The following is a 24,247-nucleotide window of genomic DNA, read 5'->3' on the forward strand; positions in this document are numbered from 1 at the left end:
GCCCAGCGGGAAACCTGCGGCAACATCCCACACCTCTTTGTTTTCAGAGACTTATGCTAATGGGGACTTGTGTCAGGACATACAAGTGACCACCCGCGGCGGGCCCACCACAGTCCCTCTTGCCCTGGGGTCCTCTCTCCACCCGAGGCGAGGGCAGGTGCAGGGAAAAGCCCCTGAGGAAACTGACGTCTTCGCAGTCTTATCTGCAGACATGTAAGGCTCCAAGCTCAGGACACAGACTGCAGTGCCTGAGGCCAGCTCTCCTGAGCAGCAGCACTGCGCAGGATGCCAGCGCCAGGCCGAAACGGGCCCAGCCCTGGAAGGAACGATCCCCGGCCGAAACACCCCGGCAGGAAACGGCTAGGAGGATCCGAGACCCCGCCCGAAGCGGGCGCGGCGGCCACGTCAGCCCCGGAGCTGCCCCGCCTGCCTCCGGCCCAGAGCCGGATCCCGCCGCGGGCCGCCCTTCCGCCCGGCGCCGGGGTGAAGGCGCCGCCGTCCCATGTTGCTCTGCGCCGGGCCCGCTCCCTCAGCTCTGAGTCGCTGGCCGGTGCCGCTGCTCGCCGTGCAGCCCGGTAATAGGCCGCGCCGCTTCCCCGCAGCTCGCCCGGCACCGAGGTCGTGCCGGCGGGGAGGGGACCGCACGGCAATCCCGCCCTGGCGGCAGTTCCTCGCCGCCCACCACTTCTCCCGACGCAGCCCGGGCGCCCCCCGGCCTCGCAGGGCTCTTACCTTCGGCCTCGCCGTGGTGAGCGATACCCGGCGGCGCATCTCCAGGCGGGTCGAGGGCGGGAGGCCCCTGCGGTCTGCCCGGCTTCAACTGCCGGGAGTGTCCGCCGCCTCCTTGAGGAGCAGCCCTCCGCCCCGGGAGGGTGCTGGCGCAGAGCTGCCGGGGCCTTTCGGAGAAATGTCCCCCCGCGGCACTAAAAGTAAGTTAGAAGGAAAAGCGAGCTATGCTTAACGCGCTTTTACTAAGGTAGTGTGCCAGCATTCGGTGTCATTCAGTAAAGCTCTGCGTGATTACCTCATTCACAGTCTACCTAATAAAGAGGTTATCTGTCACTTGTGTGGTCTTCAGAAAGCAGGAAATTAGGCATCAACAATGTTCGTGTGTAGGCTGCACACGCTGGCAATAGCGTTCTTTACTAAGATATATTTTTTGAATAAGTAGGTAAATGTACTTAATTGTTTTTTCTACCTTCTTCTTATAGGCTGTAACTTTTGCAAGGCTTGTGACATGAAGTAGGGCAGCCAGCATTTGAAGAGCTCTGTCATAAGTACAGCTGTATCTCTGAAAGTCCACACATTTGTTGGAGAATCTTCCCAAAGCTTGCTCAAATCGGAACCCGGAGACTTCCCAAAACCTTCATAATGGAGTTCTTGGTATCCAAAGGAGACTGTGTTAGATGTTCCAAAAAATCTTTATTGCTACTTTTAGTATGTGTAATAGTTCTTGTGTGCACTGATCAGGACTACTATAGTTTACTTGGAGTGTCCAAAGAAGCAAGTAGTAGAGAAATACGACAAGCATTTAAAAAACTGGCACTGAAGTTGCACCCTGATAAAAATCAGGTAAGTTACATCTTTTAATAGGTTAAAGCTGCTGGGTTAATGGGTCTTAATGTTTAAACAAAAAGTGATTTCAATTTATCTAAAATGTTTCTCTGTTCCTGTGAAGTAGTGTAACCACCTGATAACATGTTCGGATTTCCTGCAGAGATTTACCAAACAGGACTGGTCATACATGATTGTGTTGAATATAAAATTGCTATAGTAAAGAAAAGAGTCAAGATAACTTAATTCTCAATTCTATTTTGCAAATAGAGGAAAACTTACTTCTGTACCATATTACCTTGTTGATAAACTGATGAGTTTGTCTGTTTCTGTTTAGCTTAGGTGAACTTACTATTTCCCTAGCATGAAGCATCATCTAAACAGCAAACACCACCAGCCTGTACTGAGACATCAATCTCCAAGTATCGGATAGGAAGCCGCAGAAATTCTGGGACTGCCAAGGCATAACGAGGGAGGGTAATAAGGAGTTCTAGAATAACTTAGAGAGAGAAGACAGGGAATGGGTCAGTCTGTGCTACAATATTTTCTGAAGTGCAAAGAAATCACTTTAAAATTTAAACATTTTTCCTCAAGATTTCCTGAAATAATCAGAAATTCACAGGAAATGTGAGGGTTTGGATCCTCATATGTGCAACCACATCTGCAAGAGCCCAAGAAGACAGTGATGTTCCTTATGAGTTCAGGGACTGCCTGCACAGAGTATGTTGAAGCCCCTGAGGTGCTAATGTTTTACAATGGAAAGCTCAAAGAGAAAGCCAAATCTCAGGAAAGCTAGAAATGCCAACTTGTAGCTATTGACTGCAAATTTTGTTTTACCTATGTTAATACCTTTAAAATAATAACATTTTGGGTCAGGTTCTGTAGCTCCCAAGTATGAGAATACTACTAAAGATTTTTCAATGGTTATTTTCAACATTAAAGATGATCTATAGAAGATGAAGTCATTACACAAATTCCGTAATGTTAATTAATTTCCTGTGTGTCTACATAAACAAGTCATGATTCTTTAAGAGAAAGTGTCTCTTGAACGAAACGCGTAAGCAGAAGTTAAAAGGGTGGGAGAGAGCTGCAGGTACTGCTCACCACCTTTATATTGCACCAGCTGAGAACCCAAACTGGCATTCAAAATATGTCTGCAGATTTTTCAGTGTTCTAATTCTAAGGTACCTAGTACCAGAATGGTTTTTAAATAAAAAGGGGGCCTCTGTCTATACCAGAAGATGAGAAGGGATGAGTTTATAGCAGAGATTTTCAAACTGGACAAGTGGGGATTCTAGGGAAGTAGAAAAGATTATAGAGTAAATGGTAAGTCATCATTCTTGAGAGGGTTTCTTTTATTTCTATTGAAGAGAGAGAGTTGAAAGAAGAGGCATCACTGGAGAATGTTATAGCCTCCTGCCTGTTCCCTTTGTATTTCAGTTGGTACTTTAGTGAGGATGAAGAGATGAGAAGACGTATATGGCTTCAGGAAGGGAAAACTTTACTGTAGTTTGTTTGGAGATCACCATGTAAAGTCTGCTGCCATCACAGCTGGCATCTTTAGTAGGGATATAAAAACATTTCCAGATTACTTTCTCAGAATTATGTGTGCAAGATGGTTTATTAGTTGCTTACTAATTATACTTTGCCTTGCATAGAACGATCCAAATGCACATGAAAATTTTTTGAAAATAAATAGAGCATATGAAGTACTTAAAGATGAAGATCTACGGAAGAAGTATGATAAATACGGAGAGAAGGGTCTTGAAGATCAGCAGCAAGGAGGTCGTTATGAAAGCTGGCACTATTATCGCTATGATTTTGGTAAGTTACGGTGTATGTTTGTGATTTGCTTGAAGTCACAAGTAAATACAGTGCTTACATCAGAAATGCATAAAAAGATCTGATACAGATCTGTCCTCTTCAGATTTCTGCCTTCTCTGTCTTCCTGTAGCTGTCATTTTCTGTTGACCCAGTCTTTTATTTACCCTGTTAATGTTTACTGGTAAATGTTATAATCTATTTACCTAGCCTCTTGTTCCTGCTGGTTACCTTTCAATTGGTCATCTAATTTCTTGGGTTTTGTCTTGGTTTATTTGTTTGTTGTTTGTTTTTTTTTTTTTAATGCAAAGCTATTTTTCTTTCTTTTTTCCCTTTTTCTCACATAAATTCCAGTGTTAATGTTTCATTAGTATTCTTTTTAATTCTTTAATGTAGGAAGACGTTTTTTTGTCTAGGCAAGGTATTCTTAAATGGATTTTGAGAGATTTTTGCACTGTCAAGCCTATTCTGTATGCAATTATCACTTAAAGATCAGAGAGAGGTAGTAGAAAATGAAAAAATAACAACAGAATCATACCTGAAATGATCCTGAGACAAGTTAATGTTTGTCTCAACAAATTTTAGGTAGCTGTAGGGAAAGGTTGGGATGAGCCACTCTCAAGGCTGCTGTAACAGGAGTGAGCTGAAATAGAGAGCTGAGGAACATGGTTTGATTGATATGAAAGAAAAAGCTGAAATAAACCTCCACCTTGGGAAAACTTTTATTTTCTGGTGTAGTTTGATTTTAATATGACCCAATCTCTACAAAATTAATGTCTGCAAATTGAAGTTGAATAAGCCAGATGTGCATCTATCACAGGAAAATACGGAAATTATCCTAAATGTTCTTCAGATAACCATCTGCCTGAAGTTGCAATGCTTGATCGAGAAACAATATCCTTGAATGTCTATTTACCAGTTTGGAGAGTATCTGTATCTAATTTTCATACTCTGTGTGTGTGTATATACATGTGAAAATACAGATATTTTGTATGCGTGGATGGCTGTATGTGTTATATTACATGATATGTAAATGGATAGTAATATAAGAACTACCTTGTCACCTGTAGAAATTAATTTCTCTCGTTACCTATTTGCATTTAATCCTGGTGTACCTCAGGTGAAATGGCATCTCGCTCACCATGTTAGGTACTGTAAAAAATCTGTAGCCATAGTAGCATAATATAATGCTGTCCAATAGTATTTTTGGTACCTCTGCACTTTCTTGCATACTTGAAGTAGTAGACTGTTTTGTAGCCATGTTTTAGGTAGGATTGGTTAGCTTTTTAGAAAAGCTATCTTCCTTACCTTTATTCTGTCCACTTTATTCCACTGCATTCACACATTCAGTTAGTGGAAAAACTTGTGGCTGAAATGCCTTTGTGATCTAAATAGCTTAGATAACCAGAGGCTGAGAGAAGTGAAAGCTTCCAGACATTTTGATCTGACAACTGGTTGTTATTTCTAATACTCTTGCTGTAAGAGTGGTAGTTCTCTGCTCATTTGCTGACTTGTCAACTAAACACCAAAATAATTGTTGTTCTGATGGTAGCCTTTGTATCATGATGGTGTGGGAGTTAGGAAGAGATTAAACTAAGTTTACATATTACTAAACAAATATAGCTTTGTTATAAAAACTATCTTTGCCAGCTTACTATTTCAATTTAAGTGTACTCTTTTCTGTTTTGTGAATAAGGTGATAGTTTGTATCTTCATTTTAAAGATGACAAAAATAAAAAGCAATTGCTCATTTTCTTAATAGGTATTTATGATGATGATCCTGAAATTATAACACTGGATAGGGGAGAATTTGGTAAGTTTGAAATAAATAGCTATCTATTTGACAATGTGGCAACCCAAAGTAAGAATTTTTACATTCTGAGGTGTATCTCTATAGACGTCTCCTACATACCTATAAAAAATCATTGTTAGAAGAGAAAACAACAAAAAAACCCAAACCCTAAATGCTTCATGGTAAGTAGTAGTTAGCAAATATGTAAGTATCAATATACGGTTTAATTTAAGTATGAAGGATATTTTGTGAGACCTGCAAGAAGAATTTGAATTAAAATTTTGTTTCTCCTAATTTATCATTACTATTTTTTGGTCTCTTGTCTAAAAATGCACTTTGCAGGACTTTTTTATTATAGTTCAATTATTTTTTTTTCTGTGAAATCCAGTCAGTTTTGCCTTGCATGACAGGTTCAAGTCTAGAAGGTGATACCAGATGCTAAAACCACAGCTAAATAAAACAAAGTCTGGAAAGATAACGCTTTCAGTGAGGATATCATCCAGTTGTTCTTGGTTTGGTTTTTTTTGTAGCTAAAATGCTTACAACTAAGAGACTATCGAGAAAAAAATACTGATTTTGTTGTAGTTTTAATTTTTTTGTCTGCATTTTGAGTGCTGTTTCCTTTGTATGGGCTGGACCTTCATGCTGAGCCAGTTTTGGAATAGCAGAACCTCATGATGCTCCTCATGACAACATGGTCTTGCTTTGGTTAATTAATTTGCATAATCTATACACTCCTTAGCTGTCTTGTTTATGAGGGTATTTTAACATAGGCAAATGTCAGTTGGGAAATTCACTATAAAAATTACGTCCAAAAATAGATTGAAAACTGTAATTCAAGCTGATAATCTCTGCATGTGTATATTTCCTTGCTGTTGTTTTCTGTTACAAGCAATGTTTCCCTTGACTTTTCTAGTAATTAAACTAACCTGTATTTTCAGATTGCATTTTCACCTACTAGGGTTTCAACATAAAAAAAATTTGCCTGGTGGAACCCAGAAAATACTTAAAGTGATATAAGGAAATTGAAAGTTCTAGTGGGTAAAATATCTTTTAGAACTTGTATTTTGTTTTTAAGGTAGCAAGACTCACAGTATCACACATTTCAGCCACATTAATTTTTAGAGAGTACATTTATTCTTAATTAATATTAATTAACATGTTGAAAGTCAGGGTGCTGATATCCTCTGAAATACAGTTTTTGTGCACTGGCTTACAACAGTAGGTATGTGCAAGTAAGGTGCAATGTTTATCCCATCAGTTACTGCTACTAACTGTGTCTGATATATAAATACTTAATTCAGCTTTGGGGAAAACAATATAGTAAACATGTACCTTCTAGTTACAACTACATTGTAGATATGCATTACTTACATAGAGTTTTCTGCTCTCCATCTAGATGCTGCTGTTAACTCAGGAGAATTGTGGTTTGTGAATTTTTATTCTCCTCGATGCTCCCACTGCCATGACTTAGCACCTACGGTACGTATAACAAGCAAATTAACTCTGAAAATCCATTGGTTTTAACAGCATAGAAACTTTCAGAAGTGGATTTTACACTGAAGCTGAAACCAAATTCAGCAATTCAAAATACCAGGAATAGGAATAAAACATGCTGATGTTTCGTTATATGTTTATAAGAAAATACGCTTTTCTCCCCCCTTTTTCCTAGTGGAGGGAGTTTGCTAAGGAGATGGATGGAGTAATACGCATTGGAGCTGTCAACTGTGGAGATAATAGAATGCTTTGCCGAATTAAAGGGATTAATAGTTATCCCAGTCTGTATGTTTTCAAAACTGGAATGGTGAGTGATAAAACCTCAGCATTTTTCTGAAAGACAGAAATCTGCAAGGGTAGTTCTTTAATATTTGTTCAATCATAGTTCTTTATATAAAGATCTTCCTTTTAATAAATTACTTCCTTTTAATAAATATTTTTTCTCTTCCTTCACCTCAGTTAAATTAATTTGGAAAGTTTACTTCAAAAATAGGTATCTTGTTTACACAGTGGGATTTTTCTAATCATTTTACCATATCACTCCTGATTTAGGAAAATACTCTCAGCATTTATGCTGTAGCAAAGCAAGAAGTCTACTTGAACAGTTTCTCTTACAGTATTGTAATGGACTTTTCAAATACAAAGAATAGTCTGTGGCTTTGAGTCTAAAGAATATGATGTTGTACCCAGAGAAACTTGGAAATTCCTTCCACAAGATTTTCTCCATGCCAGCTGCATTATGGTCATCACGCTTTATGGTTGCTTGTTAAGTAGTGGTGCCAGGGCTGATGTAAAAATTGCACTTGAGTAGTTAGGTACATTTTGACAATGGTAAGATTTGAGAGGCTGAATGCAGAGATTGTGCATGCACAAAATGGACTGATACAAGCAATTTTTTATTTAAATAGAAATAATCATTGGGAGTTGGTATTTCTAAGACTGAATTATCCTTGTGTGGCTGGATTTAGAAAGAAAAGCTAAATTCCAAACATTCCAGTACAGAAGGGAGAAGACAGTTAGAGCCAAGGCTGGGGGGTGTAGGAGTGTCCTGCAGTTACATAAGTACTGTTATTCAAAAAAGTAGGTTTGGTTAATTTTGTATTCTTTTTCTTCTGTAGCAACCAGTGAAATATTATGGAGATAGGTCAAAGGAGAGCTTAAAGAACTTTGCCATGCAATATGTTACAAGCGCAGTCACTGAGTTATGGTCAGGTAATGTTCACATGTTTTGTTTGGGGTGGTGGTCTTAAAATTGCTTGTAGAATATACAATATGGCAGAAACTATGTATACAGCAATTTAGTTGTATTACATAGCTTCTTGCTTATTTCTGAGGCTAAAAATATTTTACTGTAACTTGCTAATATAAATCTGTATTGTTTCACAGTCGCATTTAACTAGTCACAAACTGATGCGAATTGTTTTGCTCTTAGGAAACTTTGTTAATGCCATTGAAACTTCATTTGCTTCTGGTGTTGGTTGGCTGATCACCTTCTGTGCTGAACGTGGGGGTAGGTATATTAAATACCTTTCAAATAAGGCAAACAGGAAATAAAGTACTTCTGTTCACAGTGGCATAATCCCTTTTGCTTCTAATAAGAAGTTACAAAACGTCTTAGATGATCACAGTATTTGGACTGTAGGCCACTTAAGCTCCATTTTAGAGGCAGCTTGACAAAAGGGATATTAACAGCAAGATTATGCTATTGTGCATCTGTAATGTCATGTAAGTTATTAACGCAGCACTCTAATGTAAACCCTCAAAGGGAGTGGCAGAAAAGGCCTCTGACACTTTCCAGCTGAAGCTCAAATTGGCAGATACTGCATAGCTGCAAGCCAGTTTGTCGTGACGGCTGGGTGGAAGAAAGGATGTATCTCCACTTTAAACCCCTAATGCACAAAAATAAGCTATTTTCTCTTAGGTTTGGACATAGTAACTGGCACTTAGCACTGATGTTACGACAGTTTAGATTTGAGTTATTTTTTGTAGCTGTTTGTTACTGATGTTCTTGCTATCAGTAGCGGATGCAGTATATGAGAAAGCTGCCTTGGTTGGCTGGTATTGCTAAGCAAATGCACTACGCCTTTGACAAATAAAGATTTCTAGGTCTTATGAAGAGACCTTTGTTCTGTGAACCGAGTAACCAGAGCTGCAATCTTGATTTTACATCTGTAAATAGCATGATTTCAAGTTGCAGTTCTTTTGTTAGTAAGTTTTCAACTTTGGTCCAATTAAAGTGAGGTTGATGCATCTAGTTTCATAAAAACTTTTGCATCAAAAGGTAACTATTAGAAATCTGGATTGGACTTTTTAATAGAGCATATGATGACATAATTAGACACAATTAGAGCATATGATGTATTTATTGTAGTGAGGTATTACATGAATCGCAGGAAACTGAGATTTCCATTGAAATTTCATTCCAAGACAGTATGTAGATACCTCTTAGTTGCTTTTTATAAACGGTAAGAAGACATTTTAAAGGTCAGTCTTAGTATAGCAAATCAAATACTAAAATCTTTACAATGAGAATTTTATGTTGATGAAACAAGATAGTGTTATTCATGTTTATTTAACTTCGAGTAGACAGCCACTGAGTGCTGATTTCTAGGTGTTAGAACTTCAAGTCACTGAAATGCTCGATGAATAGCCAGGGAGCATGCCTTTAGAAATGGTCACCTTTGTAGGGAGGAAAAGGGTAATTCTAAAGAGCACATTTAGTGCATTAACAATTTGAAGTTTCATGTTTATAAATAAATTATTTTTATTTTGCAGATTGCTTGAGTTACCAAACACGCCTTAAGCTAGCTGGCATGTTGGTAAGCAACATTTCACTTTTGAAAGCATTACTGTTATATTTAAAGCAAGATAACAGAAGTGAAAGCATCAACTTGTAGCTGAAACAACAAGTGAAAGCTGAGAGTTGTAGGTTTGTTTCGCTGAGTTCAGCAGAACAAAGATTTCACCCATTAACTTTCAGAAGAGTGACTTAGTAGCTGTTGGAATAACCTTAAAATTTTAAGGAATTTTATAAAATATGAATTATTATTAACTAATTAATGATAATGTGGTTTTCTTCCATTTCCTAAATGTATATAATTGCTTGTGCGGGGATTTTTCAAAAACATTTCAGAACTTTAAATTAAAAAGTACTCTTCGTTTTGTGTTTGGTTTTGTTTTTTTCTTACAGGAAGGTCTTGTTAATGTAGGCTGGATGGACTGTGGCACCCAGGGTGAGCTTTGTGATAATTTAGATATCTCATCTAGTACTACAGCATACTTTCCACCTGGAGCCACCATAAATAACAAAGAGAAAGGAGGTGTTTTGGTATGAGTTGTTTCTCAACCATTCTGTATTTAGATAAAATAAGGGGATGGCAATGACAAAGGCATGTATAAATAATTTCTACATTGATTACATACAACAGAAAAGATGCTTTTTTTTTCTCTTCTAAGCTTGTACTCTGTGATATGGGTTTATATATCTCTTTGGTTCTAAAACTGTGATCCCTGGAGGTGGTCCCCAGTTTGTTGCTATGCTGGGAGAGTGAACAGGAGTATGCTGCAGTAGCAGCAGCCTGTAGCTCTGCTTATCCAGCTCCTCAGGAGTCTCCCTGGGCAGCTATGGGAATCCAGGGGTGGGATGTTGCTCTGTGACAGGCCCAGGAGCTAGTTCTAAAGCTGCTATCCAGCTATCCTGGGCAAGCTTGTCGGTCTCTTTTCTCAGGTAACAGGACAAGAGAAAATGGCCTCAAGTTGTGCCATGGGAGGTTTAGATTGGATATCAAGAAAAGCTTCTTTACCAAAAGGGTAAAGCATTGGAACAGGCTGCTCAGGGAAGTGGTGAAATCACCATCCCTGGAGGAATTTAAAAGACATGTAGACATGGCACTTAGGACATGGTTCAGTGGTGTACTTGGCAGTTAAGCGTTGATCTCTATGCTCTTAAAGGTCTTTTCGAACCTGAATAATTCTATCATTCTATGATTTGCCATGTGCCCACAATTTTTATTCCAAAAGGAATATCACAGGTTTGAGGAATGTTACTCAGTTGAACTGAGTACTGACATGTGTGATAAAAGCACTCCTACGACGTCTGTCGCAACAGTTTATGCTGTTAGACTCTATTCTAATATTGCAACCTCCTCCTACGTTTGTATGGTAGTTTTAACTTCCTTAATTGATGGAGACATGTCACAGTTTGAAGAATGGCTTGTTCCTTTATTGTCACTACTGTTATCTATATCTTTAAAAGGAGGAAATTAAATTAAACCTGCCTGCTTTCAACTCTGTACCTTGCCACCTCTGAGTTACTGATTCATATTGCTGCCGAAATGTTAAAGATTACTGAAACTTCAGTGCCTGTAGGAGGGCTGTAAGACTAGATCAGAAATCTGGTAAACTTGATTGTCAAATTTGGCCTGAAATTTGGATTTGAGACTTTTAGCCCCCATCTGGCAAAATACAGTATTGTAAGTTTAATATTGTAGGAAAACAAGCTAAAAAGCAGTATTCTAAGAGTGATGTTTGTGAAATTATATATATGAAAAAGGTGATCAAATAACATGCTATTAACTGTACCCTTCAGTTGATGGAAAGAAACAAATCAGAATAATTTCCCTGATACTTTTGAGTACTAATCATCAACAATCAAGTTGTAATTCCTTATAAAAACCACAGTTACCTTTCCTTCCTAGTTTCTTAGCTCCTTGGATGCCAGAGAAATATATCAGGAAGTAATGAAGCATCTGCCAGACTTTGAAATGATCCCTGCAGTATCATTAGAGGTAAATTTTAAAAAATATGTTAAGATTTCTTTAAATAATCATTGTTTGGGATTTTTATTGGGTTTTTTTGCATTTTTCAAATCCTGTTGGCACAAACCAGTATTTATTTAACTGAAAGTGGCCTTTCTTCCTCTGTAGCCAAAATTATTTAACATTGTTTGTCTGCGTTTACTTCTGTTGTTTAGCAAAACAACAAAAGTAAGGGGGCGGGTGTGTATTTAACAGGAAAATAGAAAAACGCAGAAATTGCCATTGTAACTCACTATGCAGCCATGACTTTCTGGTTATTTTTACGTTAACTACATTATAGAGAATCTTGCCTTAAATGTATTTTGTCAGTAATGTAAGAAAGAAAAGCAAAATACTTGTTAGTCGGTGATAAATTATGTATGAACTGAAATTAGAAGTCACAAAAGTTACTCATTTCTTGGAGGAAAAAAGGAGAGGAAACCTCTCTTCACACTTGTAGTAGCACTTAGTAGCTTGATCTGCAATGCACATAGAAACAAAAGGTATAGAGGGTAGCATGGTTCAGAGTTTTTCCTCTTTCCTGCTTATAATGTATTAAAATGAAGTTTAGTGGAAGGACTACATGAAAGAATTCGTTGGGTGGAGGAGGTCACTTGGAGATCAGATGAATAATTAGGCTTTTGCCTTTATAAAACATAAAGGAAATTTACAGGTTGGTATAAGTTGGGGTTTGTTGGGGTGTTTTTATCTGTGTGTTTATTGTGTTTTGAGGGGTCCTTTTTCTTCGTTTAAAGGACCATCTGGCTCATCACCGATGGCTGCTTTTCTTCCAATTTGGAGAGAATGATAAATCAAATACACAGGAATTTAAGAAACTTAAATTTTTACTTAAAGGTGAACACATTCAGGTAAGATTTCTCACTCATCTAGCTCTGAATACATATGTTCAGAGAACAAGTCAGTATGTTTTTCATTATTTTTACCTGTTACTACCACTTGCCACTTCTGGTACTGAGATACATGTCGTAGATCTGTAGGAAAGCTTTTAATTTAAAGCAAGCAATGAAGTTTCCCATATGGTTTGAGTAATTTAAAAGTAGTTAGGAAAGATTATCTTTTAAATCTGCTCTCTCGTGGTGCTGCAGATCCCACTCAGTTAACAATTAAAAGTTAACACTTCAGCATCAAATTGATGTATGTGAAACTGTATTTTAACCACTCAGAAAACCCTATAATTATCTTGAAAATTCAAGACATATGGATTGTGTTAATTCTATAAAGTATGTATTTTCACAAAAACTTGTTGCATTGACTAGAAGAATTTTAATGTCACATTTATTTTAGCTGGTTTTTTGCTTCCTTGCTGCTTTATCTGGAGGAGAAAAAAAGGAGGATTTCTGAAGGTTTTATTCTCCATTTTGGCTTTTAATTTAAAAAAGTAACTTAATGTAGCTGTGCTGATAGTTTTCCTCAAACATCATAGTTTAAGACCAAAAAGGCACCACTTTTCCATATTTTTACCTTTTTTTCCCCAACTCCTACTGCCTTTCAAAATATGTTAGTTCATATAGATTAGGATGCCTTAATTAAAGTAGCAGTTTCTGTTAAATAGGTTGGCAAGTTTGACTGTCTTTCCTCACCAACCATCTGCAACAAACTGTATGTCCATCAGCCTTGTTTAGCAGTCTTCAAAGGAAAAGGCACTGGAGATTATGAAATTCACCATGGTAAGGGAAACTTTGGCAAGTTTAAATCATTACATAAGCACTCTGAGATGACACTGTCTTTGGCAAACTTTTTTTCCAAAGAACAGTTTTGTAGTTTTCATGTTTGCTATTTTTCCTCTGACCTTACTGTAGCTTTGTACAAACTTATCATTTCCTTTGGGGGTGTTTTATTTTGGATTTGTTTTTTCTTTTTTTCCTGGATAAGCAGTCATCAGATGCCAAGAGATGTATTTTGTCTTTACTATCCTGTCTGTTTCAATGTAATTTACGTACTTAGCTACAAATGAAATCTCTTGAAGCTGACAGGACAGCTTCTACTTTGGGTGGGATAACCAAAGAATGCTGTAAGGCACACCCTTCATAGAGGCTGAACATGCTAGTTATACAGTGTTTCCAACTTGAGAAACTTGGATTAGACTTCATGTGTCGCTGCACTAAAACTAATTCCATGCTTTGTTGTCTTTCATCCAAGAAAACCTACACGGAGACTTTTACCACCTCATTTCCAATGTAGTGATTTCCTTCCAGGAAAGGTTGGAACTATGTTACTGTGTACTGCTGAAAGGATTCAAAAATGTTAGTTGAAGAAGAATAAAGCCTGAAACAAAACTGTAGGTTGCAGCAATAGGCGTAGCTTCATCCAGAATGTGGCACGATGCAATTATGTGAGATGAAGTTCTAATTTTTCAGCCTCTGAACTATTAGCAGCAGCTTGCTAGAATGGAGTCAGAGCCTCAGTACCGTAATAAAGAGAGGAGACGAGCTTTTGACCACTTAGAAAAGATTAGTCATGTCTAAGGGCGAAAGATAATCCCATACATCTAATGATAGAAGGGTAAAGCTTTGTACACTTTGCAATTTTCAGTCCAGCACAGGGAAGACAAGAAAGGGTCATATATATACAGCATTTTTAAATATTTTTATAATGGTGAAACCAAACAGAATATTTACAAATAGGGTATGAGAAATGCATCGAACTGCAGTATATATGTTCTGAATGATTTTACTATTTACAAAATTGATAGCACCTAGAATGTTTATTAACAGCAGTCTTACTTCAGTATTTATAATGGTGTGATACTCGAACGAATCAGACTTTTTTATATGCTATCTTGAAAGGCTTCAGTAGTTTAAAATCTAACAACAGTAATAAATCTTAGTAAGTCATTGTGTAGTGACCTGAGATTTAATTACCCTGAGGTTCTTATCCTTTGTTCATTTCAAGACAGAAACTCATTTCAGTTGACAAGGGTATGAAAAGACTTGATCTTTGCCCACTGGAGCAAAAATAGGGTGACTTGCCAGTATCATTTATTTTGCTTCAAGTCTTCAATGTCTCAATATCTTTGCCAAGGCAGGTGTATCTACAATAGTAACTTTTTAATTCCAACAAATGCCAGGAAAATGGTAAAACAGCCAATATTCCAGTAAAAAAAAAAAAACAGTCATTTTATTTAATAAAAACATGGTTTTGTCTTGGATAAAACATTTATTTGGCTAATATTGGGTAAATATCCAGGTTAATATTTAGCCAAATATCACCTAGAGTTTTCTTACCTGTGTAGGGTTGGACAGTTTAACATTGTTTTCCTGAGAAAAAGCGAGTCACTACCTCTTTAATCTATTTTAGCAGGCCATATTTAAAGATCAGTCAAGGCAACTGAAGGGTTCCTGTCACTATCACTGAGGTTTTTTAATGAGATCTGTCATATGGAAAAATGAAGTTTCCTTTCTACATTGTCCTTTGAAGGAAAGAAGATCTTATATGACATCGTGGCATTTGCCAAGGAAAGTGTCAACTCTCATGTTATCACTCTGGGACCTCAGAACTTTCCTGACAAAGAGAAGGAACCCTGGCTTGTGGATTTCTTTGCACCGGTAAGTTATTTCATATCTAGTTTCCCCTCTAGCATCTGTTGTATAACTATGTAACCCAACATTAGCAGTATCTTGGAAGTTTCCTTCCGCATCATGAGATGGTATTGTAATTCCTCATGTCTTGGCAGCACTAGTGTTCCTAGACTGTGTGGGGTTTGTGTTTAGTGGAGTCTGTTGTCAAAGCAGGGTATTATTCATCTCAAACATTCTCCTGAGAGTCAGCTGCAGGGAAATCAACTGCGCCCACTTGCATTTTGTTTTCCAGTGGTGTCCTCCTTGTCGGGCTTTGTTACCAGAGCTGAGAAAAGCATCCAAACATCTTTATGGTCAGCTTAAATTTGGAACACTGGACTGTACTGTCCATGAAGGGCTTTGCAACATGGTAAGCTGCATAAAATAAGGAAATACAATCCTTTTAAAGAGTATTATTTTCTTCTAGTTGGAGTGTGGGGGTGGACAATGTTTGCTTATTTAATGTTACTTTCTTAAAGGGTAGTAAGCAAAACAGGACACCTGTATCCTTTTTTAGTTTCAAAGGAACAAACTATGTGACCACTGCAGATAAAAGTAAATGCAAAATACAAGTCAGTTTTGCTCTGATTTCATAATGTTATTGGAAGACTCTGGAAGTGTCAAAATCTAGTAATTCCTAAAGCAGGCCCGGAAAGTCTTTTAATGTATTTCTACATACATACATGCATTCTTTTTGTTCTTCACTTAGGAGGATTGAAAACAGTAAAACATTTAAAAATGCAAGTTTTTAATTGAAATAATGCTTTTTGACAATATCTGTAAAACAGCTTTAATTCACTTCACCCTAACTGCCTTGGGTTTTGGTTTTGTAGTGCCTTAAGTAGTCCAGGATCAATTTCAAATTAAGGAAAGTTTATATTTATCAGTTTACACGTGTTTAAAGATACAGTAGTGGAATGAAATCTTTTTTTTTTTTTTTTTTTTTTTTTTAAATCTTGACCAATTTACCATGTTTAAATTTGCTTAACTTTTTCTTCAGTTAATTTATTATGGTAGGAATTATTGATGCTTATCCTAAAGTCCAGAATATACTGCATTGTGACAGTTTCCCTGCAACTTTTTATGTTAAAAAGTTTGTACTTATCTTTAAAATGTGAATCCCTTGAAATACATAAAAACAAGCAAAAAAAGGACAAGCTTTTTAAAGTCTTATGTGTGTTTACACTCTGAAGAATTCAAATCATGGAAGCATCTGTGTTTGATAGTAAACAGTACAGTTATTCATACAGTACAAGTGTTTCCACGTAAGGACTGGTAAGAGCTTTAAAGTTAAGGCTAAGTATACCCATGGATTAATTCCTGTATTTGTGCAGAATGGCAAAATTGCTACTGACTGCTTTTTAAATTGAGAACAAACTATGCCATCTCTGAATATATGTCGTATCTTCTCTGTACTGATTTGTAATGGTTTCAAATTCCCATCTGCACATAAGTTTGAGCAGTTACACTGTACAAACTGCAACAGATCCGTAAGAGCAAGCCACAAATACCAATGGCAGTTCAAGTACAAGAAACCTAATCATTCCTTACCATTTCTTATTGTCTGTTTCGTTAGCACAACATTCGAGCTTATCCAACAACAGTTGTGTTCAATCAGTCTGATGTTCATGAATATGAAGGACATCACTCTGCTGAGCAGATCTTGGAGTTTATAGAGGTATGTAAATTATAATCCTTGTTGCAGTCATGCTCACCCACAAACATGTTCTTTATTTGGAAGATTCTAAGATTTAGTGGGGTTTTATTATTAATTAGACTAGTAAGATAAAGAGCGAAAAAAAACTTGGGCAAGAAGAGTGATCCAGCAGCTGTCAGTCACAGACTTAACACGTAATTTTCCTTCCCTGACAAGTAGTTTCTTTGAGATCATAGCCAATAATTTAAGGTCCCTTCCAATCTGCAAAGTAATAGTAACGATTTCTATCTTATAGAGAGGATAAATGAATTAAAAGTATGGAATGCTGTAATATGAAAGTGAACAGGTGCACAGCTTGAAATAAGAGGAGGTTCACTTTTTTGTAAATGAGCTTGCTGCCCTCCATGCTTCTTGGCTTTAACTTTCTTAACTTGCAGAACTGCAAATCGTTGCTACTCATCATTGTTGCTGCCAGAGTTCTGGCGCCCATCTTTTCCTCTAGCATTCAGGTTCTCTCACTGCTAGATCCAGAGGTTGTTTTCCACTCTTTCAAGACGCTATTAATTCTCTCCAGGTAGCCCAGAAAAAGCAGGTTTAAGAGCACCTGTGCAGGACCAGGTAGAGATCAATCTTTTTCAGATGCTATTCAGGGGCCCCTAGTGCACCATTCTACATCCCAGCCTAAATAGCATGGCTGAGTCTCATAATGCCTGCGCTTGCCAGGTAAGCTGAATTTCTTCCCTTTTGCCTCTCTTGATGGAAGAGAGACCGAAAACCTCCCTTTTGCAGCCCAACTGTATTTTTTGGATAACTTTTCTCAGCAAATCAGGCATTTGATTGTTAGGTTGAAGGGCTGACTTCTGGTGCCTCCATGCCTTTCAGTGGTGTGGAGTCTTCCCAATCATACCAGCAAGCACAGCTCACTAAAAGAGGGACATTCTCAGAATTTGCACATTCTGTTCATATGTGATGGTGCTAGATATGGTGCAACTTATTGTTGCAAAGTGTATGTCTACAAGCTGTCTTTGCTTTAGGATCTTCGGAATCCATCAGTGGTGTCCCTAACGCCAGAGACATTTGTTGAATTAGTTCAGAGAAGAAAACGAGAGGAAATCTGGGTGGTTGACTTCTATGCTCCGTGGTGTGGACCTTGTCAGGCTTTAATGCCAGAATGGAAAAAAATGGCCAGGGTAAATGACATTCAAACATTTTTCTTGTTTTGTGTCCTTTTCTGTGGAATCATTGAGGCAGTACAACTGCTGTCTTAGGAGTTTGTCAAAGTCCAGTGACTAATATTGCTGACAAACCAGGGAATTCCTAACTGATAGTTTTACATTGTTTCAAATACAAAGTTTTTGTTTGTCTGTTTTAAGGTTCAGTACAGTGTATATAGTGTACTCCAGTTTTTGTTGTTGATACAAGTGTGTTTTCCAAGATCTAAGAAACTTTAGAGTAACTAACTTTTCTTAATGCTTAGTGCTTCAGATAAAGAGCTCTGCATCTGTTTAAAACAAAGTAGAAAAAAAGATTTATCCATAAATTAGATAAGAATTGGTTTGCAAGATCATTACAGCGTTCTCTCATTTGCAAAAGTAATTACTTTATGGACAAGCATCTAGGTTTTCCTGGATGTGTTTCCAGGAATATGAACTTGAAACTCTGGGGTGTGAGGGAATAGGGCTTTGGAAACAAGTCCATGACTTTGAGGCGTTTAGAGCTCACCTAGGCTAGGAGTTCTAGGTAGGGTTCTCTATTCTGGTCACCTGTCTGTGAAGTTTTAGTAGCCAGCTCTATAGCACATGTTTAGTAATCATAAGCTTCACTGCCTATGGCGGGTGGTTTGTGCCTTTGCAACAAATACAGTGTGTTTAAGACACAGGCCAGCTGTGCAGCTGATAGCACATCTGCACTGCACGAGATTCTGTCATAATTCTTGAGCCTGTGATGTGAAACATGGTAATATGTTAGTCCTTATTCTAAATAATGACACTCACGTACCTTCAAGGCAGGGTATCTCATGAGCCATGTGCAAGCTTATACTAAAATAGGTATGTGCATGATGAGAATGCACCTGGATTGCTGGCTCTAATTAGCTACCAGTGACTCATTTATAGGAGAGAAATAAACCTTGTGATAATCTTGGTTTGTTTTGTTGTTTTTTTTCCCCAGCTAAGTGATTGAGGCTTTAATTCTGAAGTCTTATAGTAGTATTGATTAGCACATTTAATTGTAGGTTTTCTTCTTTATTTTCAGATGTTAAATGGATTAATCGGTGTAGGCAGTGTGGATTGCCAAAAATACTATTCTTTCTGTCACCAAGAAAGCATTCGAGGATATCCTGAAATAAGACTCTTTCCTCAAAAATCAAACACAGCTCATCAGTATTAGTAAGTAGCCTATTTTGATTTGAGAAACGTTAGGTGATAAGAAACAATATGGATATACATCATCGGCTGTATAGAAAAGACTCATCACAGCTGTAAAATACGCTGTTATGATATTACTGTCCTAGATGTTACACTCTTTGTTACTTGAAACCAGTGTCATTTTATTTTGACATTTCATTTCAGTAATTTGAACTGAGACTGCCTCAGGAATCTTAATTTTTATTTCTTGTTCTTTAGCTATTGCCACTTTTCTAACTTTATTGCCTGTTAAATTATATGTTATAAAAATATTAGGCCTAATTGCTTGCAGCCTTATCTTTAGGGAACAGAGGGATGTAGCCATCTGATCATCCCTCCTGCTAACAGTGTGTTAGCACCATTGCAAAAATTGTCCACTGTTTATCTAGTCATCCCATTCATTGTATCACTAGTGTGGAAACATTAATCATTAACATGATTCAGTAGGTAACAAAATCTGGCTAAGCCAAACAGCCTGTCTCCTCCATTTCACAGTACTGTTTGAAGATCCAGGGATTTCAGGAAATTTACATATTTCAAGATAGATAACATCTGAAATAGCAGATGTGCTGCTTCATTGTTTTTCAAATTGGAAAGTTCTATTAAATGCTGGCAGATAATGAATTGTAATGCCTCTTCATCATAGTGCGTAATAGCAAACTTCAGTAGCTTTCATCATGGAGCTGCTTCCTTTTATTCAGTTCTAGACAAAGTTTCTCTTAAAAGCAGAAATCTCTTTCTTATTGAAATCAACAAAGTTGGTGAATGTGACCGTTAAGTGCCAAATTCCTAATCATGAGTGAGCTATTTCCTGTGAAAATAAGGAAATTTGTCTCTCAAATCACCAATACCTATCAGGTCAGATTTTGACCAGGTAACTTTACTGCTAAATACTTTGTCTTCGTTATAAAGTTGTAAATTAGTGGATATGAATCCAGAATTAATCCTTTTTCTAACCTGTCACTGGAATTCCAAAACTAAGCGATGCCCTGGAATTCCAAGTAGTAAATCCTTGTCCAAGTAACCAGTTTGCCTTGCTTTTCTGCTATCAAATAATTGTTTTATTGTAATGCTTGAAAATCAAATAGAAAATGTACTAAGATATTTCAGTTTAATTCTCATGTTTCTTAAAGTTTGCAGTTGTATCTGGACTTGTTAACAAAGATTCTTAATTAAAAATAGCTCTAGCTCTCAAGCTTACATGCTCAAAACCAAGTTTTACTCTCCTGACAGAATTTTCTTCTCTTTATCTTCTAGTCCTTAATTCCACATCTTTGAATTGTAATTTTTATTTACTCAGATTCAAAAGCAACATAGAAATATATCCTAAACCGTATGCATTTAAGTTCATTATTTTATTGTCTCCACTCTACAGAGATGTTGTTGCGTTTGGGTTTTTTAGGGGTTGGTTTGTTTGGTTTCCCAACATAATTCAAACCACTGTGCAACTGGAATTTTATTTTCTTTTCAATCATTTTACAGTAGCTACAATGGATGGCACAGGGACTCATATTCACTGAGAGGCTGGGCATTGGGGTAAGTTGCTGCATTAAACTTTGTTCACAAACCACTTACATAATTTGCTTGCTAGGAGAAATGAATATTTAAATGCTGTGTGAATCAAGAATTAGAAGCACTTAGGTACATGTATTATTAAGATTTCCATATCCTTTATCTCAAGAAATGGCATACTCCCTACTGCCCACCCATTTCCTGAAGACCATGTTATTATCCTGCCTACCACTTTTAGAAAGTGACTCTCTTGCAGTACAAAGTGTACCGTAGGGATTTGTGGACTCCTACTATTCTTAATTTCAGAATTTTTTCTTGTACTTAAATGGAACTTGGATATGCTCAAAGTTTAGAATGGTTTAGGACTGTTGTTCTTCCTTTCCACAGATACTTACCACAAGTGTCTGTAGACCTGACTCCTCAGAGTTTCACAGAAAAAGTTCTGAATGGAAAAGATCACTGGGTCATTGATTTTTATGCTCCTTGGTGTGGACCATGCCAAAATTTTGCTCCTGAATTTGAGATCCTTGCAAGGGTAGGTTTTTAACTGTATTAGATTTTTATAATGGATAAAATACAGTTCATCAGCACCTTTTTCTTACCGATCATCCAAAAATTGCATATCGCTAATGAACCCCTTTCTAATTGAAAGTCCACACTTCTACCTCCCACTTGCCAGCGGGTGTTGTCTCTTGCAGAGACATACACACAGGCCCTCTTTTGAGACAGATCCCAGCTTAAGATTGGATGGGCTTTGGAACTGTCATGTGCTTTGCCCCAAATTGAAATAGAAGTGTTCCACTGAGCATGTCGTGACTTCTAATACAAGGTTAACAGCCTGAGAAGCAAATAAACAACTACTCTGAGATATTTAGCTGCACTCCTGGCTTATTCAAGTTATTTGCGTACAGTCACCCACTGAAACTTGAAGTTTGATTCTAATAAACATTTCTTTTTAGGCTGTAAAAGGAAAAGTAAAAGCTGGAAAAGTTGACTGTCAGGCATATGGTCAGACCTGTCAAACTGCTGATATCAGAGCCTACCCTACTGTCAAGTTTTACCCCTACCAAGGAACAAAGGTAAAGTGAAGTGTCTCCTTTGTGTATGCTGGTGAGTGAGCTCTTTTAGTAGATGTATTTCATTTCACATTTGATTGAAGAGGCTATATCTGTAACATATTGAAGTGCATTATTTAGATATTCTGGAGATTCATTAATAATCAGTATTGGTAACACTTAAAATAGTAGGACAGTGATACAGTAATGATGCGTTACTGAAAATAAGGAACTATAAGTTAATAGAACAGTATCTAAAATGTGGGCTTAACTAGAACCAGGGTTTAATTTTGCAGGGGTCTCATGTAACAAAATATTTTTCAACTTTTATCAATTCTACCTCCTGCTACTCAAAAGCAGGCAAAGCGTCTCTTGAAATGTGGACACCTTCATTTTGGCTAAGAAGAAATATTCTTTCAATATAATCACAACATTTAATTATAGTTTTGACTTAAATAATGCATTTTAAGATAGAAAAGAAGATTTAAAATATTGAGTTGTGTTCTGGCTCAAAAACCTTATCAAACCACTTCAGTATCAGGACAACATGGTCTAGTGTGAGGCACAAGGGCTAATGGGTTAAAACTGAAGCAGGGGAAGTTCAGGTTAGATATAAGGAAGAAGTTGTTTACTGTGAGGGTGGTGAGGCACTGGAACAGGTTGCCCAAAGAAGCGATAAATGCTCCATCCCTGGCAGTGCTCGAGGCCAGGGTGGACAGGGCTTTGAATGACATCGTCTAGTGTGAGGTCTCCCTGCCCATGGCAGGGGATTGGAACTAACAATTACAGACTTTGTAATGGCTGTCTACATTAAATATTTAGCTGAATAAATTTGAGAAAACTCATAAGTATTTCAGGTTTCTTTAAGGCGCAAGACAAAATTTCTATAGTTTTGTAGTTGTTCTTACTAGAAAGACAATTCACGTTGTTTAAACAGAGACAAAAATATAACTGTGACTCATAAATCAACCTACTAGAGCCGTTGGCTTCCTCCCTGTGTTCCTCTTGAATTCTGTCTGAACGTAAGCAGAATTTCTATTCAGTGTAGAGTATGCATAATGTGTTTCACAATTATTTCTCTTCCTTTTTTAAGAAAAGTGTTCTTGGAGAATACATAGACAGCAGGGATGCAAAAGGTATCGCTGACCTCTTGAATGAAAAACTGAAAGCAATTCAAGATAAAGGAAAAAGAAAAAAGTCTAGAAATAAGGTAAGAATACTTACTGTGGGGTCTTTTGCAAAACACTCATTTAAAGTTCTGTGTTTGCTCTTTGTCTGGGAAATATTAAATTCCGTATCTTCAAATAGTACCAGGTATATTTTGCTTTTAGTCTTGTTTTGGTTCATTATCTGTTTTAAACTCCGTTTTCCATGTCCACATATGTAGCAGAGAATGCTGCAGTTGCAGCATCAGCTATGGCAAGATTTATCAGAATTTATAGATGTCCGTGGGTCAGCTGCCTTACCGATATATGGTTGAGCTGCACTGTATCTTGAACATAATCTTTAGATTTCATAAGCAGGCACTAAACTACAAAGGCTGATTAGTGTAAGATTGGGATTGACATTTTAACTCAGAAGGTAATAAATACACAGCAGTTAAGAAGTATCCTGAATTCTATTTAAGAAACACAGAGAAATATAAAATCATAGGAAAAAAATCTTGATTTTATTTGTACATTCAGGTTAACTTGTTTGTTTTCTTGTCACTAGGATGAACTCTGAGTGGTACTGGAGGTAGATATGATTCAAAATATGCTGAAGCTGTGAATATAGAAGATGCCATGAGGAAAATAGAAGGCTGATTACGTTCATGACAAGACTAAAGAGATGAAAGCTAGCTTGAGTTCATGGATGTACATGACTATGACTTTTGTTAAACTGTGGGGAGATGAAAGCATTTTGATTTTGGTGGAGGCATTCAGTGTTTCTGCAAATGAATTCTGCATGTCCCTCTTCTGATGTACCAACTACCTTCTTCCTTGTCAAACATTAGGGTTGACCAGAAATGTGGACTTCTGCCTACCTGTTTAGTAGTTCCTTATATTTTTTTGTCTCTTTCCAAATGCTTTTTGAATGTGGCATTCAGCCTGTGGCTGAATATGCACTCAAACCACTCTGCAATACAGAACCACAATGAGGGGTTGTCTATTTGAAAGACAAATAGTTTTACCTGGTGATTATTCTGCTTTGGGGTTGCATTGTTGTCTAATCAATTGTTAAGAAATAAAATCAAAAACTGGTAGCAGGATTGGTTTCCTGCCCTTGAGCGGATTACTGTGTTGTGGCAATGGATGAATGGAACCTTGAAGAGCATCTTTAGCTGTTTGATTTAGGAGTGTGAGTTTGTCTTTGTTTGCTTGTTTTTTTCAGTAAGGAAGAAAAATTACGAAGGACTCCAAACTCTGTTTCATTGACTTTCAACTGTTAAAGTTATGCCGTAAAACTATCTGCTTAAGTTATTAGGTGGTAACTTTATTACTGTCTTTTTACATATGAATGTATTCTGTGGACATGTTTAACGTCTTTTGGTATTACCACTCTTTTCTGGAGGCATATTTTGGGTTTGTTGTTTTGTTG

General features: G+C 37.3%; 1 protein-coding gene across 1 annotated transcript; it reads left to right on the plus strand.

The window, feature by feature from the left end:
- Window positions 1-589: 589 nt before the first annotated feature.
- DNAJC10 (DnaJ heat shock protein family (Hsp40) member C10) lies at window positions 590-23,941 on the plus strand. The gene is made up of 23 exons (XM_061454798.1): window positions 590-929; window positions 1,212-1,572; window positions 3,213-3,378; window positions 5,138-5,188; window positions 6,567-6,649; window positions 6,840-6,971; window positions 7,783-7,876; window positions 8,097-8,174; window positions 9,440-9,483; window positions 9,855-9,992; window positions 11,362-11,451; window positions 12,216-12,329; window positions 13,034-13,148; window positions 14,899-15,026; window positions 15,292-15,408; window positions 16,615-16,716; window positions 17,730-17,885; window positions 18,949-19,082; window positions 20,583-20,636; window positions 21,000-21,147; window positions 21,572-21,691; window positions 22,761-22,877; window positions 23,381-23,941. The coding sequence occupies exons 2-23, from the start codon at window positions 1,372-1,374 to the stop codon at window positions 23,390-23,392; spliced, it is 2,394 nt and encodes a 797-aa protein (XP_061310782.1). The 5' UTR covers window positions 590-929; window positions 1,212-1,371; the 3' UTR covers window positions 23,393-23,941.
- The last annotated feature ends 306 nt before the right edge of the window (window positions 23,942-24,247 follow it).

Source organism: Pezoporus flaviventris, unplaced genomic scaffold (assembly GCF_033815535.1).
Source record: "Pezoporus flaviventris isolate CSIRO_AGI_PZ_B2104156 unplaced genomic scaffold, CSIRO_AGI_Pfla_v1 ptg000001l, whole genome shotgun sequence".
Lineage (NCBI taxonomy): Eukaryota > Metazoa > Chordata > Aves > Psittaciformes > Psittacidae > Pezoporus > Pezoporus flaviventris.